At 37.5% G+C, this 17,919-nt stretch overlaps 1 protein-coding gene across 1 annotated transcript in view; it reads right to left on the reverse strand.

The window, feature by feature from the left end:
* Positions 1–17,919, reverse strand: part of RAD54B (RAD54 homolog B) — a 63,410-nt gene that overhangs the window by 16,419 nt on the left and 29,072 nt on the right. Inside the window, exons 4-7 of the mRNA XM_009086887.4 lie at positions 7,528–7,728; positions 4,077–4,364; positions 1,507–1,669; positions 597–822 (exon numbers count right to left, since the gene is read on the reverse strand). Coding sequence (XP_009085135.3) covers positions 597–822; positions 1,507–1,669; positions 4,077–4,364; positions 7,528–7,728 — 878 coding nt within the window. The remainder of the gene's footprint in view (positions 1–596; positions 823–1,506; positions 1,670–4,076; positions 4,365–7,527; positions 7,729–17,919) is intronic.

Raw genomic sequence — 17,919 nt, forward strand, 5'->3', positions numbered from 1 at the left:
TACTTGTCTGCATTCTTCTAGAGACGAGAGATAGTCTCGTTACCTAGCACTGGGACTCCAGGCTTGGTAACTCTTGAGAGTTTAAACCACCCCAACAGAGATCTAACTCTCAACTGTAACAGCAGTTACAGTACTTCTGAAGTACCTCAGAACAGGCAGCCAAAACAAATTAGAAGTTTTCAGTACAGAACAAAAGCAACTACCACAGAAACAGAGTACAAGCTAGATGCTTTGGCATGTAAACAGGGAAGGTGTGCACTTTGACACAAACCAGAAAACTCCTTAAAGTGAAGAGGCACAGGGAGGAGCATGCCACCTTTTACAATTTCAAAGGTGAAACCAGAAGAAAGGTGAGACAGATATATGTTACATGTGAGCTTGGGTTATGATATTATGACCTGGTGACTGACAGCAAAATACCCATATGGACAATTATCTGAAGAAGAAATAAGGCATTACAAATAAATATTAACAGAGAATCACTAGGCTTGGTCTCTAGTTAAAAAAAAATAAAAAAGAAAGGAAGAGGAAAAACCCCATAATTCCTATATTCTGAGCCAAAAATGACCTAATCACCTTTTGGAAATAAATCTTACCTGATCAACTGTAAAGACTTTGATCCTTTCACTTCCCAACCATTTCTGAAATTCTTTTTTCCAGTTTTTCACCAGACTCCCAGGGGTGACCACCAGTGCTCGCTTTAGTACAGGTCTGCATCCATAGGGCCCCTGGCGCAGCAGAGTCCAGACAAGGGCAATGCACTGCAGGGTTTTTCCTAAGCCCATCTCATCAGCCAGAATAGCTCCAGATCTGCCACTCACTCTGCAAGAGGTAATGAGGCACTGGCATCATTTTAAAGGACATATCTATACCTATCCACAACTGCTTTAGGGATTTGCTTCTGTGCTTGTTTTCTGAAGTCTAAAGAACCTATTTATACTTATTATGTCTCCTGTAGGTGTTTATTCAGTTGTACTAGAAGAACTTAGAATGAAAATTCTCATTTTCTACAGTAACTCATTAGTCCTCTAAAACTAAAGTTTAAATCTGCCTTTAGAACTAGAATTATCCAATACCTTAAGGAATCTGTGACTTGGGAAAACACTTTTGAAAACAATGTTGTATTTTTTTAACAGGTTGAAATAACATCTTTTTTATTCTAATTCCAGAATTATAAATTACATGAATAATTTTGAATTATATGAAATATAAATCCCCAAAAACAGTGGTTTTTAGCATGGCTTTGATTATATCTGTGTTTACAAAATTTGGTATTTAGAAATGACAGGCTTTTTGGTGCACTAGCTTCTCATGACATCTGGCAAAATCATGGCAAGTGTGATGCTACATTTAGGTCAGAAAAAACTTGCGCAGCTGCTTTTAGGAGAAAATTACTAATATTAATTAACTGAACGATTGCTCAACACTTCCCAAGATGTCACATTTCAAACATGGGCAGGAAAATATTATAGGTATTAAAAGCTAAAAGGATAATTATTACCTTACCTCATTCCCATTACACATTCATATAGGAATATAATTCCTTCTTTCTGATGTGGGCGTAGATTACTTGCAATGTAAGGATCTACCACTACATCCACCACAGGTAAACCAGCCTTATTGAACATCCACTGATGACTTGCATTTGGTCGTGGCATAACCAGAGAATCTTCAATGTCAAAGCATAATCAAGCATTACTTTTAGTCTGTTAGCAAAACCTATTAAAGTCAATGATCTAATTACTTGTTTATTATATTGACTATTCTCAGACTGAAAATGCATTTATAAGTACCTAGACTGCCTTCTACAAAAAAACATTATTTTAAAGAGGTTTTCCAAATAGTTTTTTTCTCAAAGGTCAACTGAGAAATATGAGGGGTTTTTTTTGATGAATTGAAACTGCCTACCTAATAAAAGTTCCTTGATGACTTTGAATTCATAGAGTTAAATTCATAGAGTTAAATTAGAAGTTCCAAAATACTTCTGAATTGAAAATCTAAGGAAAAAACCATAAACAATGATCTACATAAAATCTAAATACACTAAATAGTACATTTAATGGGGAAATTCTTGCAGTAGCCCAGAAAGACTTCTCTGTCCAAGAATCAGAGATAAAAGCCACTGATTTGTTAAAGAAAAATGAAGGAGGATTGAGTGTGAGCTGACAAAGACTACCACAGTTCATGAATAAAAGAAGTTGACTGTTTTGAAGACATACAGAGGCAAAGAGAGAATGAAGTATTGAGCAACATCTGAATAACAGTTTTGCTTGACATAATCTGTTCACAAACATTATGATTTTGCTAGAAAATGTCCATACTTGGGTTGCTTCTGCTGCTGCTACACACCTTCACTGAAAAATTGTATTGTCAGAGGATAGAATGAGAAAGGAATTTATGGCTTCTGGTATTTTTATGTCACTAGAGTAAATCTATACTGATAATTTATTCCTGGGAATAGGTTGATTGAAGGCTTATATCAGTCAGGGAGATGTTGTTTCCTACTGACAAAGGGTTGAGTTCTCATGGATTAAATCATATATGTGCATATGTTTAAAAGCCAGTGGTGAAAAAAGATAACTTTTCTGACAAAAGTTTGGATGAAAACGAGGAAGAAACATGGCTTGGATAAACACTGCACTAAAAGCTTAGAAAGCTTTACACTTACAGCTATGTGGAAGACATAGCTGTACATCTTTGTCACTGTGCTCTGTTCTGCTGGCTTTCCATTCTGTAGAAGCTGCATTTTAATCAACTATAATCACAGACTTCATGATGAAGTGAAAACCTCTGACTATTTCAATATCAAGGTCCTGGTTTTGTGAAGTATCTCAATAACTTCTGCAAGGGGTTATGCAATCAGGCATAACGTGATTCTCCTGTGTAAGCAAAAATAAAGACTGAGACAGTCCAACCTATTGATGTGTTGAGAGCTCACAAAATATCATACAAGGTATTCAAATTCACCAGAAGTCGCAGAAGACTAGAACAAAAAAGATCTAGAATAAAAGTAACTCTTAAACAAACTAGTGCAGAAACAGCAAAGTTGTTAATTAACATGCTGAATATATTGGCCTTTTTTGGTCAGATTTTCAGTTAGAAGGCTAATGCAGCATCATCTTGCAATCTCAGGAAGGAATATCCTTAGATAAAATGTAATCAAGTTAAATTAAGACCAGAAGTTGGTGTTAATAAGGATGCTCTATTATAATTACCACTTGAGTAAGATTTAATTGTTTATTTACATAGCAGCCAGGTAACAGCTCGAAAAGTCTCATAGTATCAGGAAATGATGTAAAAACTCTGATGGAGGTATCATAGTATAAGATTGCAGAAAATAAGTTGTATTTTTTTAAAACAAGCCCTGTTCTGCTTAGCAGCAATTTTTTTTGCTCATTTTAATCTTCCATCTGAAAGATAGAGCTACCAGCAGATTATAGCTCCTATATGGTTTGTAGACAAAACATAGTTCTGCTTAGATAATCAACACCACATACACAACTGCTTAACCAGCCTGTTCCTATACAATATGTGAACTCTCATGGCTCTTCAGCACACAGTACTTCTAGCACTATAAAACTAAACATTTATTCCAAAACATATCTGGTTGAGTTTTAGTTACACTCACTGGCTGTGAAGGATCAGGCACTGACAGAAGCAATTCTCTCAAAGTGACACAACTTTTCTATTACTGATCCTACACTGCAATTACTGTGCTGCCACATTATGGCTGTATTTCACTGACCCCAGTGGGAAGCTGGAACTCATCTAGAACTTCTAGTATGTGTCAGATTGTTTCAACGATCAGTAAACTCATTTTCCTTGGCAAAACTCTTAGAAATTACTCTAATGTGTTTCCACAGCCATCTGTAACAACTATGAAAAACTTTATTCAATGAAGAGTATTTTACTTGTTTAGAAACACACATGACAAAATCCTAGCATGGTTAGATATTAGTACTGTATGACAGAAATACTTCAGTAATACATTGAGGAACATGAAAATTTTGGTTACACGTTCAATATTTTTTGAGAGTCAGAGGATTTTTAAAGAAACATTAAAATTTCAATCTTACTTGTAGCATTTGGATCATGGCGAGGTTTGCAGCTCTGAGAATCCCTGAGCATATTCTCATTAGTACTGGGTTGACAGACATTTTTGAATGGCTTAGAGAATGGTTTTGTATTAGTTTGAGATAATGCAGTTGCAACTGTGTCATGAGTCCCTATTCCAGCCTGAAAACACCTGCCACTGCTGAAATCATCTGCTGAAATTACACCCATCACTTCAATTTCTTTTCCACCAACCATCAGTGTTTGACCTTCATTAAGGCTGTCTAGCTCTTTAGCTTTATATCCAGTACCTAAAAGAACATAAAAATGAAATAATTAGGACAACACAGCAAGTACTACTTCCTTAACACCAGTACTCATCTGCAGGAAGGAAAAACTGTATAAAGTAACTCATTCTGAAACATTTAATTGTTACACACAAAGCCTTTCCCTCCTTAACAGAGTGATATGTGAGTGCTAATAATCAGAATTAGCAGAGTATATGAGCAAAGACTCAGTCATCCTCATCACCAAACAAGTCTACTGAATGTCAAATAACTGATCAAGACAGCTTTTAAAAAGTAGCTCCATATGGTAAAATCTAGCAGTTTGCCTTAATAACCATCCTAAATCCTTTTCCCTTTCTTTCATGCCCCCAAAAGAAGTCTCCTAACCCCTCTTGCTATTGATCTAAGCAGTCAGTGTTTAGACTTTTATACTTATAGACTGTTTATACTCATTAAATAATTCTGCATTAGTTTTCTTACACTTAAAGATTCCGATGCCTCTGAAATCTTCACATCTACATATGCTCTGGAACATGCTCTGATTATTGCCAAGATTTATGAGTAAATTCAATACTTGTTGGGCTTGGTCAGGTGGGCATTCTCACTGCAGCTACAAATACAATTACAAAATACAGCTACAGCTGGTCTCATTACAAAATACAGCTACAGCTGCCATTTCCTTTTAAGACAGCAGTGTAGGAAAGAGTGGGGTTCCTTCTTTTAAACAGTATTCTACTGGTTGAAGCTCTCACATAAGAAAGAGAGGACATAAAATTTATTTTCTTAACTCAGAGAAGTCAAAACCACATCTCTGTTTCAGAATTCTTTACCTCAATTGTTGAATTAATGTAAATTTGGATAAACAGGCCTGGATCCTTAGTGAGGCTAAAAAAAAAACAAAACCAGAAACTCAAAAAAATCCCATAGACAAAAAAAAAAGACATGGCTGTGTAGAGCAGCAGTTAAATCACTCTGCTGTGAAGAAAGAAGCAAGGCCTCCCAAGGCACATGTTATCCAACAAGCACCATATATAAAGTATAAAGACTCCTGGAAACTGTTTGCAAAACTCAGGTCTGCTGCTCCTATGAATGTGAAAGATTGGCAGGTGAAGCTCTGCATCTGAATTCCTTTAACAGGAAAAAATTACCAAGGTGTTTCACAGTCTAAGAGTCTAAGCAAGTGCTAAAAACAGCCTGTCCAAAAGGGAAAGGGAGATACTTTTCTTCCTCTCCTCTGGAAGTATTCAGAAGGCACACAGTGAACCTTGTTTGGCTCTTGAAAGAACACTTGCTTTCAGGAAAGAGCTGAAGATGCCTGAACACAAAAGAATACATGTGTCTTCCTAAATAGGATGCTTAGGGAGGGCATTTATGATCCCCTTTGCTCTGCATTTTTGTTTTCTATTATTACCTCTACATAGCTTCAGGCTGAACACACTGAATACAGGTGTATCCCTGTGCAGATTCTGGTCAGAAGACTCTAATTCTAATACTGGATGGGCTTTAAGCGTAGATGGAAACTGAGAAGGCAAAAAGCAAAACGACAAAGCTCAACTGTTTATGCAGCTGCCAGAAATAACCGTTTCTGTAACATACAGCAATTTACAAGAGAGCACGTCCTAAATTCTTTGCAATGCATTATTAAGGAATTAGGACATTGCAGAGGAGAACAGTAAGATGTTCTGCTGCCTCAAAAATTAGCTATAAGCTGTGCTGATTTTAGGTTCCCTTGTGCTACCCTTGATCCTGCCCTGGTAAGCCTAAGGAAAAAAAGAAAAATTCTTCCTTTGCCTTTTTCTTCCCATTTAAAAATAATAATCCCAAGGGCTCATACACATTCACTATAAACTTCCCAGTATTACATACAATTTTGGAGGCAAGCACCACTGCTGGACCTTTCCTTCTCACTCAGTGAGTTAAATAATTGCAGAAATTTAGGACTCACACTGCTTAAATTGGTCAATTTATTATCTTCTTAGAATCAATATGAATTGAAAGCAGCTCTGAATAGGCAAGTTAGCACTAATGACATTGGTATTGTGCCCTCTGACACCATTAAACACGGTAAGAAAACTTCTAAGTTTTTTTTTAAGTTAAGTTTTAAGAGAAAATCACAATGTTCATTTTTCTATTGTGTTGGCTGCTAATTCAAGAAGACAGGACTTGAAAAAACACAAGAACAACAGGGTGGTGGCTGATGCATTCCAGGCATTACTCTCTTTCACTCTGCCTTTTTCAAAAGCAAGCAAGTCTGTACATATATTGCTTTGCTATAAATAAAATTCAAATTAACTTCTAAGTCACAGACTGATTTGCAAATCAAAACTGCCTGGTCCTAACAAGGCTCACAATGTCATGAAATCACAATGTCATGATTGTAACAAAAGAGCAAAGAAGCCATCTCTGACCTAAAATAAATCAAATTATATTTTGCTATTTTGCAAAAATATTGTCCAATCCTACTCCCTTACAGAATATCTTTGGCTCCATTAGCAAAGTTAATTCTTGCTTTGCTTTCAGTAAAAAATTACTGCTCCAAGTTGATGGCAGCCTATGGTTTGCAAGTCTTATTTTTAACTCTGATATCAACCCAAACTATGTCTTACAGCAGCAGCTGCTGCTAAAACTACAAGACTAAAAATTGCTACGCAGTTGACTTTGGCTGGGCAGGAAAATTTTGCTGTTTGCCTGTCTTTCCAACAAACATAATATTTTTAGCTGTTTGACAGGCTGAAAAGTTAAGATCCAACTTCTGAAATTCCTGACTGCCCTACTGCTGACCAGGATATCTACAAGAAAATTACCTGTATCTTTTCCTTGACCTCTGTATTTTGTGAGCAACCAAAATCAACTACTCATCTCTCATTTAGCATTTCTGCTGAATTAGTACAGCATTAGTTTGTTTCCAGATTCTCTCTTTGGACTAGCATTTGGTGTTTCTGTGAATTATGTTATTCAGCCTCCCCCAGGCATCTGCCTTATATGTAATAAATATAAAGCTGTCTTGCAGTCTTCTCCCCACCCCAAGAAAAAAACAAGCCAAAAGCAAATTCAAAATCTCCAGTTTTTTCATCCTGTGGTCAATATTTAAGAGCTAAAATATCTAAAGAGCTGGGTCTCTGTTAATTCAAAGCACAGTGATTTTCTGCCAGGTGTTCCTTTGAGCAAGTATGCAATTCTACAGTACCTCTGCCAATGTCTTTGCCTTCCATATCTTTCAATATTACTGACTTTCCTTTTGTAATAAGAATAGCATCGCCTTCCCACTTCTTGTGCTTTTTCTTTGATGCCTTACACCACACGACACTGAAATATTTCACAAGGCAGTCAGGTGCTTCCTGAGCTGCTTCTTCCTTTGCAGTCCCTGATGTTGGCAAATACAGTGCATCTAAAAGGGAAATAAAATAACAAAGAATATCTCAGGTTCTCCTGATAAAGTGTACAGTCTTTTGCATTTCAAAAAAATCAAGACCAATCTATAAATTTCATCTTACATAAACAAAGGGAAAATTTCCTGTCCTTATGGTAAATTTGGATTGAGACAGAACACCACACAAGGACTAATCCTGAAAAAAAAACCAAAACCAAAACAACATTACATTGTTTCAGAAAGTATGTACTTCCAGGGAAATCACATTACTTATTGCATTAGTAAGTGACCTCCTAATTTGACACATATACAAAATGTTAAGAATGGAAAAAGAATAAAAGGAAAGGCTGAAAAAAAAAAGCAAAAGGGAAATGACTACAGGAGAAAATGAAAACAGGGTCCTTGGGAGACGGTGCTGGGCAATGTTCTGAAAGCAAGCACAGGAACACAGAACTCAGAAAAGGGAACAAAGGAGTCCAGGAACCAGATCTGGTGCTGAAGTCATCTGTACAAAGTAGCAGAATAACCATAACTCTAATACAAAATATGATTTCAACTTCTTTCCTTGCACCCTTCAAAAATAACTAATTGTACAAAGCTTGAAGCAGACCACTTCTTGAGTATGTACCAACTCAAACACGGTTACTAGGCTTAGATTGATTTAGATTTGTCAGCAGCTATAAGTGTCATGGATGTAAATATTAATAGGCAATATTTAGGTTAATAAGGTTAAGAAATAAAACAGAACAGACAGCAGTTGATTATAACATTGATTAAGAATAAACACATGCTTTCAAGAGTTAGCAATCTGAGACAAGTAATTGTAGAGAAGTCACCAGCATTACCTAAAGGAATATCTGTAGCATTCCTTTTCAGCACATGCACAGCTTCAAAAGGAGAATCAGACTAATTTTCATTAAAATACCCTTGCATGCTGGTTAAAAGCTTAAATAGGTCTGCTCCTTTGATTCCATCTGGGATTCAACACTATACAAATCTGTTACAAAAAAGCACTTATGCCACAGACTAACTTTTCCAAACTTTGCAAGTGTGCTGGTATTTGAAGGAGAAGCAGAAAGAGGAAATTCTCGCTCACAATAACAGTCCGACAAAGAAGCAGCTTTACCATTTCTACATCAATATTCCTAAAACTGCAAAATACTCCTATGTTTCACGCCTAAAATGAGTTCAATTATTCAGACTGGTGTTTACTAAAAAGGTATTATCTAAATGAAAAATGCTGTATTCATCTCGATGAATTTTCTTTCCAAAACACCCCAAAAGTTGTATTGTCTGTACAGAACTCTATGCTGACACAGTGCCTAAAGCAGACAGGATTTTCCATACGTAGATGTTCCTTCAGTGCATTAGCCAACATCTGTAGTTTCATGCAGCAGATGTGTCCCCATCTCCAAGGAATAACAGAGCAGCTCCTGAACACTGGCTTTCACAGAAGGATAAGAATATGGAACACAGAAACCGTTTTTGAAATGTAGGGAATTCTTTGTAGATGAATCTTGGTAAATGAACTAGACAGTAACAAAAAAAATCCTTGCAGCTCTATAAAAGAGTTAAAAGGCTCTATTGGATCTTCAGTAATCACAAGTGGTAAGATTTAGAGAAGTGAAAGAGAGAGGGGGAAAGAGAGAGAACCTGTACCTTGCAAAAGATTAATTTTATTCTATATTCAGCTTCTAATTGTAAATTGATTCAACACATAAATGCAAGATGGTTTTCTTTTTGTTTTTCAAACTGGTTCTCTCAGTTTAATCAACAGCTACTTTCCTTATATTAAGATTTTAAACTATTACTGTAAGAATTGGAGATTTCACTGCAGGATTTTCTTCTTCTCTCTTGAAGGACGGCCATCCATAAACAAATGACCACCGCTTTGTCTCCTTCACTGACCTCCCGCATGAGTTTGGTGACCCCTGAGATCTGTGTTATGGTCATTGCTCTTTTACTCAGGGCATCCTGGATGGTATCATCTGAATCACCAGTAGCTTAACTTTTAAGTCAATAACAAGTGTTTAAACTTTTCTTATCCCTGCTTCATTTGAAATAATTAGAAAACAAATAATTTAGAAACAAAGCTGGAAATTGACAGTGTTTTTTTAGTGACTTTTGCTGAAGAAGATTTCCAAAGCATCCTGTCCAGTAAGAAGCAAACTGGGCACCAGTATTCCATGCAATACCACTATGTTCCTACGGGGAAAATGAAAAATTATAGCTTCTGCAATGTTCAGATTTTTTCCCTCAATTTGTCTTCTGAATTACCATAACTTCTGTTTACAGAAATATTCAATAACAATTTGTTTTTATGCTACATAAATTATCTTCCTTTTACCAATAACTATAGTATATTTTCAGATAAAAGCGTAAGGTTAGTTTTTTTATTAAATATTTTCATGTAAAAATAATTACATCCTCTCAAAATAATCTTTCACATAATTTCCTTGCATAGAAAACCTAAACCTGTTCACCAACAACGCTGATTAAGTACTTGCATTCAACCTTCTTTTTATCTTATCAGTTTTGTTTGTATTCAGCTTCACACCTATTTAACTTTAAAGATTATTTCAGTGCAATAGCAGAATATACAAATTCAATAAATACAGTATCACGAGCTTTTCAGGAATTGAAATGAGAATGGTATGTTATGCACAGGAACTAAGTTCAGTGTTTGATACAGGGGTACAGTGAACAGTGGATTCAACAGAAACCCCTTACTGCTCTGAGACCACAGACAGGATCTGAAACAGAGCTGGATTTGCTGAGACCCTGGAAGACAAACTGCAATTGTACCTTCTGGGCTCTGTTGTTAATCAGTTCAGAGTGAAACTAACAAGTAACAGCAACCATGCATACCCTGTGGTATGAGAAACATCAGGAAATCATGCCCGCTCATTTCTCTCCCAAGCAGCCAAAAGCTCAGCCTGGCAGTGAGGTTTGCTTAACCATGAAGAAACAGTAGCAAGAGGCATGGCTTTCCTCCCAAAGGAAGGGCTTGGAAACTTTAAAGACATGGCTAACAAAGCTTTGAAAAGCTTCCACAAATAAAGCTTTCTCTCTGTGGTTGAGAAAACAAGGGCTTAGATTTCAAGATATAAACTATAGCCTCGCTGATATGAGGAAAAGTTTCAGCAGCCTCAGGAAGGTGATGATTTACAGAAATCGGGACGGGATCCAGGAGAGGGGACGGGAGCATTCCAACGGCAAACCAGTTTAACCAGTTTCTGATGAGCAGGATTTAGAGAAAATGCTTCGATTAAGTGCTTTAGGTTACTCCCAATGCAGCAAGAAAGCAGCTGCACTATGAAAGACTCCCCAAGGTAACCCCAGCGTTCATTTCCAGGGCACTGTGGCTGCAGCACCGAAAGCGGGCTGTGAAGAGCGAGGGGCACGCTCCACTGAGCTGGGCACTGGCACCTTGGCCTGGGTGTGGTTTAATGGATGGCTTAACCCCATCCAAATGCAGGCTGCTGCCAAAGCCCCTGAGCTCACCTCTCCTTCCCTCTCCCACTCTGCTTCTCATCCACCAGCTGCAGGAAAGCCAGCCCTGTGAATCCCATCACCAACTACAGCCAGTATAGGGAAGGGGGATGTGCAGTTTGGACCAAGGAGACTGGGAGGCTGCCCATCTTTTTTGTAGCAGCTACTGTTAGGTTGGGGTGGATTTCAAACCATGGGTCCTGTGTTACCCATCACCTTCACGCCTGAACCTCCATGACATAAGCATGTATGAAATGACTGGTGAGTTCTCCCTCAACTGCTCTGAATCTTCTCAATCAAAAGTACAGTGACAATGCAAAATTACAGCTTAGAGAGGACAATTTTGATTCAAGTTGCACTCTGTAGCACTAAGGAATAATTAAGACGTAGAGGGAGGCAAATCAAAAAATCTGAGCTGCAGTAAAAGGAGAATGAATTTGAATGAATCACAGCCCAAACTCAATGCTAGTGCTCTGCTGTAGCCTCTGCAGTGACTCTGCTCAGATGCCATCAGTCTGCTCCATGGAGCCTGCACCATCTCCTTCTTCTGAACAGAGGAAGTAATCAAAAAGTTCCTTAATTAATTTGTAACATTTTGAGAACAGACATTTACATAGCAGTTAAATGTCTAGTTGCCTATGGAAGATCTATATGTCACACACTCCAAAGATATCCCAGGCATATTTAAAGAAATATGAGTCAGACAGCATTATCTTTCAGTCTAATAATAAACTTAATACTATGCTAGCATGTAAATGTATATCAGTGTGCCTCCAAGATGGAAAAAAAAATGTAATAGCTCTTCCCATGGCACTTCTGTGAGACCTCAGGACGAGTGCAAATAGTGAGAGTCAACCTGGCTTGCCCTAAACCGACCGGAATCAATGACAGTTGGGATTACATTTCAGAGTAATTTGATTACAACCCAGTGCTTTGTACCTCTCTTTCCAAGACAGAATGTATTTGTAATTTATTTCTCATATATGAGCATAGATAACAAATTCACCTTAAGATTGATATTTCAAGCAGGAATATTTTCTTTGGAAAACACATCATTGTTCTAAATCCAAAATTATTTTTAAAGAAAAATGCAAATGATAAAAAATTTTTAATATTTTTAAACTTCTGTTTCAAAGTCTCTTAATAATCTGAAATGCCAATCAAACTAGCCTCCAGATTCCAGATCATGCAATACTATGGGGATTTCCTTTTTTTTTCAATTTTATTTTACAAAGCTAATAAATTTGCCAGGCCTTCACAGCTAATAACTTTGCCAGGCCTCCATGAGTCCATAGTACATCTTCCATGCTAGCTGTCTCAGTTTAAGCACACATATTCACACACATGCACAGTGTTCATAAAAACTGGCAGTGAAAGAAAAATCACTGTTTATAAGAAAAAAAATCACAGATCAATCCAGTCTTAGCCACAATGAACTGTTATTTCATGTAGAAGCTCTACTAACTCAATGCTCTGGCAAAGAATCTAAAAATCTGCAGAGGAGATAACACTTTTTCTTTTTTTTTTGCTAAGCTAAAACTTTTTCCATTTCTGAAAGCTAAAAGTTCTTAGAAATAAATGCAGTTTGTACAGTATCTACAGCTTAATTTCTTGAGGATTATACACTGGACATGTTCTAACTGAGGCCGAGAACAGGTTTCTCTGTAGTCACAGCTTTCACTGCTCAGACCAAAGCTGAGTTTCTTCCTCAATTCCAGCAGGGAGTTTTTCCATGGGCCTCTCCTTCAGAACATCTTCCCCCCTCCTGGCATCAAACAAGTAAGGATGGCAGAAGGGACGTGAACCAGCTACAAGGAAAAGCAATTTCAGAGATGAAGCTTGAAAACAAAAAAGACTATTACTGGAAAGGAAGGCTGAGGTTGAACCAGTGGAAAATTGGCAACTGGGTAAAAGACAAAGTCTGAGCTGGAAGCAGAGCATGCAGCGAAAGGCTAGAAACCAGACAGGGAGTAAAAGAGTAAGAAGACAACCGGATATGTTAAGAAGATGGTTAGGGAGAACCACTCAGGCAGACTGGAATTGAGATCCAATATAAGTGTCAAGGACCAGAGAGAGAACTGGAATTTTCTGAGTAGGAGGTGTGCAAAAAAAGACCCAAAAAACTTACCGCGTCTCATCTCTGACCCTCAAAATGCAAAAGATTCACTATGAAATGTACAGCTGGAAAACACTGAGGGAAATCACAGTACAACTTGGGAGGAAAAAAAAAGGAACAGGAGCTGATTAGGCAGTGACAGGGAAAACAGAAGTGGAAAATGACAACAGAAGAAACCAACTAAAGACAACATGGTATTGTCACATAAAAATTGGCAAGTAGTTGAGCACAGAAGGGTACTGACTGCACAAAGACATGAAGGGCACTCACATAAACACAACATCCTGGTAAACAGGGCAGACTCAGGTTTGGTAGCTGCTGCTTCAGGAATAGGAATAGGAATAGGGCTGCAATGGAAAGTTTAGATGCAATGTAAGAGATGGAGGTAATTAAGCTCCTCAACTGGATCCATTACACAGATCATGCCCTGCAAGACAAACCCAAATAAATTCTGAGTTTAGGACCAGCAGAAGACCCAGAATCAGACAAATAGAATCAGACATGTCCACTAGGCAAAGCAGGAGCTAGAGCTTGAATCATTGTATCACTTTCCCTGAAGCCCCTCAGTATCTTCTACTCATCAACACAAAAAATTTTTGGTCTTTCAATTTCTTCGCTGTCATCAAACTTGGGCAAAACTCACTGGGCAAACCACTGCATGCCTTGATATTAACGGTGTACACTGAATTCAGCCACGTCTTACTGCAGTAATTTGATTTATTACTTTAAAGGGGAAAGATAACGTTTTCAACCCTGTCTTACATAGATGAAAATATCAAATTATATGGAATAATCTGTTTAGAAACGTTAATTTGCTCCAAAACCCAAAAGATTAACAACCTTGTGGTAAGAAACTATGCTACTCAACTGCTCACCACTCCTATGACCCATCATCATCAAGAGAATAGTTCTAAGGTTGTGAAGTCAAGCAAAGTTTGAAGACGTCAAAAATAAGGTGTTCCAGTGACCTGATCTGCCCCACTGTGCACCTACATCCATGATAAAGTCTTCAGAGAAAGCATGCTGTACTACACTGCCATGGGACCTCTTATTCAATCAGTGCAGAGAACTGAACTGCTGGAAAGGCAGGAACAGTGGTAGGGAAAATGGCTGCTGTTGCCTCTGCCATCCCTGCACTGCTCTATTGTAAATTGCAAAAGGTGTGGGATGGACAAGGCTGCAGGCACAGATAGTCAAATCTTGTGGTTAGATAAGCTGAATAATGCCTTAAAGAACTGGACTTTACTTGCATGTTTGTCTGGAGTTTCTCTATGATGTAAAGAAAGTCATTTAACCCCAACTTTCAGCAATAAATATTTGTTTGAGCACCTGACTTGTGATTCAGTCTCGTTTGTATTAATAGTGAACACTCATGGGTGTAACTGGAAGTTGTTGTTGGGAAAGATTAACTGTACAGTATCCTAAAGCAGTGAGACAATGCAGTCCTCCATGATTCAGTCTGCACCATCCATAAAAGCAGGGCCTTTTGGTGTTATTCAATCTCTGCCTCAACTCGCGCTTTATCTCCTAGAAAGTGGAGGTTGCGTCAACTTTTTGTCTCACAAGGATGTTGTGAAACGCAATTTCATCTTGTAGGCACTCAGATACTATCACAATGAGCACCAGAGGAAAAAAATTTAGCTAATTAATTCAAAATAGTTTGAAAAATATGCTGAGAACAAGGCGTAGCTCTATAACTGAACAAGGAGGTGGAAAGAAAATACTGAATAGTGACTCAGTGAGTTGACACAGTCCATTCTGTGAACTGGCAAGGAAGCCCACAGAAATACAATCCTTAATCATGCACCTAATGATGATACCTAACAGAATGTGAAAACTGGGTTCAGGTTGTGTTATTTGCGAGTTTTTGAACACTTGAGCAGTAACCTTTATTTTCAAATAGGAGCCTTTTATATACTATAACAGAGCTGGTAGATGTACTTAATTCAAACCTATAGGAAAAATCCTCTCATTGCTATTTAATAAAACATTTACCTCTTAAGGGTATCAGCTGTAGAGGAGAGAGGATGGAGAGCACATACTTTCAAAATTACAGCTCCATGCAGAAAACTATTCTTCCTAAACCTCTCAGCCGTCTAAAAATCCAACTGACTCCAGCTTTCACTGTAAAAATTTAATGAACTAAGCTGAAAGCTTCTGTCAGGTCTACAGAAATAGATGTGCAAGTCCTATTATCAAAGGAAAAAGCAGCATCATTGAGAATTCTGAAAGGCTGCAGGCATCATTCGGTGCAGTGAGCCAGATCAGCTCAGTAAAACATTGGAACCAGTCAAATGCCATCCAAATCGATTGTTTACTATACTTCTTAATGTTGCCATCCACACTGAAAGTTGTTTTGATTAATTTGTCAAGTAAAGGGGGTTTTACTTCAAAAAAATAAATGCAGAAGTGAGACCCAAAAGCAAAATTTATTCTTGGGTTCTGTAAATATTGAATGTTATTGCAATAAATTAGAGTGTAAATGTGATATGAAAATATTCCAAATATTTAGATTACCAAAAACCCCACATTATTAAAAAATAGTCAATAGACTATTACACAATCACAGGCTAATTGTAGCCCTCTCAAAAAGCAGTCATTTTTGGAAGCAGTTTGCAGAGATGTAAGTGCTCATCCTTTTTGTTTGAATGTAAATGGAAGGTACTCAGCTAAACCCATATGTGGCACTTTTAAAATACTTGGTTTGGCATTCTCTTAAGCATTTCTTATTACTTCTGTCATTTTTTTTAGAAAACTATTAGAAAACTATTTCTGTACTGTACAAAATCTCTGTTTCTGAAATGCAAAGACTTAGATCTGTAACAAAAAGCAAGCAGGCAGAAAGGGATTTATTAAGATTACATATCCTGCATATTAACATTTGTTTTAGCACATACTGGAAGTAAAAACACTTTTAATGTCCTGTTTGTGTTTGTTAAGGGCCATCTTTGATTTTCCTGAATTGTAGTAAAGAGTCCTTAAAATACAAGTAATCAACAAAACTTATGCCACTGTCACAAGCATGAAACACAACATATTCCCGTCCTAAATTATTTAAACAGGACTGTTTAAAATTTATGACATTACCCTGGGAAGAGGCACACAAAGGATGAGTCATATTTTTTAGAATTTTCATGTGTTATGCAGCAATGATTACTTGCAGAGTAGCTGACGAAACATTTGGAAAGGAGAAAAGTAATCTTTCCAAATCAAGTTACATAACTTTGATTTACATAAATTTAATCCATTCAGTAGTCCAAGCAGAAAAGTAATATTTATGGCCCAAACACAAAAACGTAGAGCTTTAGTTGTAATTCTTACTAGGAAAGCAAAATAGAACCAGGAAAATGAAGGAGGGAACAGAAGAAATTCATCACTGTGAAGATACAAGGTGTTTCCTATGCTGCCTTTGTTGGCTCTGGATATAAGAAAAATGAATACAACTTAAATTGCATTGAAATTCCAACGCAAATTAGTAAGATGATTCCATGCAGGAAGCCTTAATTTGTGATGCCTTTAACAGACCCTACTTTATGTCAACCCTGCCTATTTTTGGTCCTGAGCTGACCACTTATATAAGGAAACGCTAGAAGACATGGAGATGTGGCAGCTTTCCATCAGCAGCCCAGCCCTACTTGCTATTCCCAAAGGACTGCTTTGACCCTTGGTGTCACTGGAAAGCCTCTGTAGCACATGCAGCTCTTCTTACCAACTGCCCCTACATGTATCTCATTGGGTATATGAGTGCCTATGAACATAAGTGCATGGGCACGCTGATGAGAGAAGGATGAGATTTAGAAAAAGATTAAATTTATCTATTTCCTTTGAAAATAAGCTTTAGAGATGCCCACTAGATCTTCAGACCTAAAGTATCTGAAACTTTCTGCGTAGATTTAAGTTCTGCACTGCTGAAAAACATCTTTACTGCCATCTCAGAAGTTCACTTAGGAATTGTGTATTTTCAAAACTCAAGTACAGCAAATTAGCACATACAGTTACATAACAAAAACTATTCTGAAAGGAATAGATTTTATCTAGCAGAAATAATTATAACAAACAGCAAAGGCTAAATTCCCTAAACTAACTTACTCCAGTCCTTTTCTGCACACACACTATGCAGCACTATGAATCACAGAGCTACAACTTGTATTTTCCAGGCTGTTGCTGATCTTTTTGCAAAAGAGCTGGGCCACTACCCATCCAGCTGGAGAGCCCAACAGCTTTGAAATCTTTACTGCCCCAAAAGAAGAACATGTGTGCTTGAGATCCAGTTGTCATCTGCAACCCTCTGGACCTAAACTACGTGACTTCCTCACTGAGGCCGTCTGTCCCACTGTTGGCAGAACTGCAGACACATTTTCTCGCTTTCACTCAAGGTGTTCAGAGCTGAGAACTCCCTGATCCACTCTCAAGAGTACAATGTGCTCAGGCTAGATGGGCCCAATTCCTAAGAATCAGTTGTTATGGACTACATCCACAGTGTCAAAAACTTGTTCTGAAAACGACCACCTTCTGTGTTAATGACTTACAAATTAAGACAAACTTGAGTGATGTTTTATAGTAATGGCCAAAGACCAGTTTGATGCCAAGTTTCAAGTATT

This window comes from Serinus canaria, chromosome 2, assembly GCF_022539315.1.
Source record: "Serinus canaria isolate serCan28SL12 chromosome 2, serCan2020, whole genome shotgun sequence".
NCBI classification, from domain to species: Eukaryota; Metazoa; Chordata; class Aves; order Passeriformes; family Fringillidae; genus Serinus; species Serinus canaria.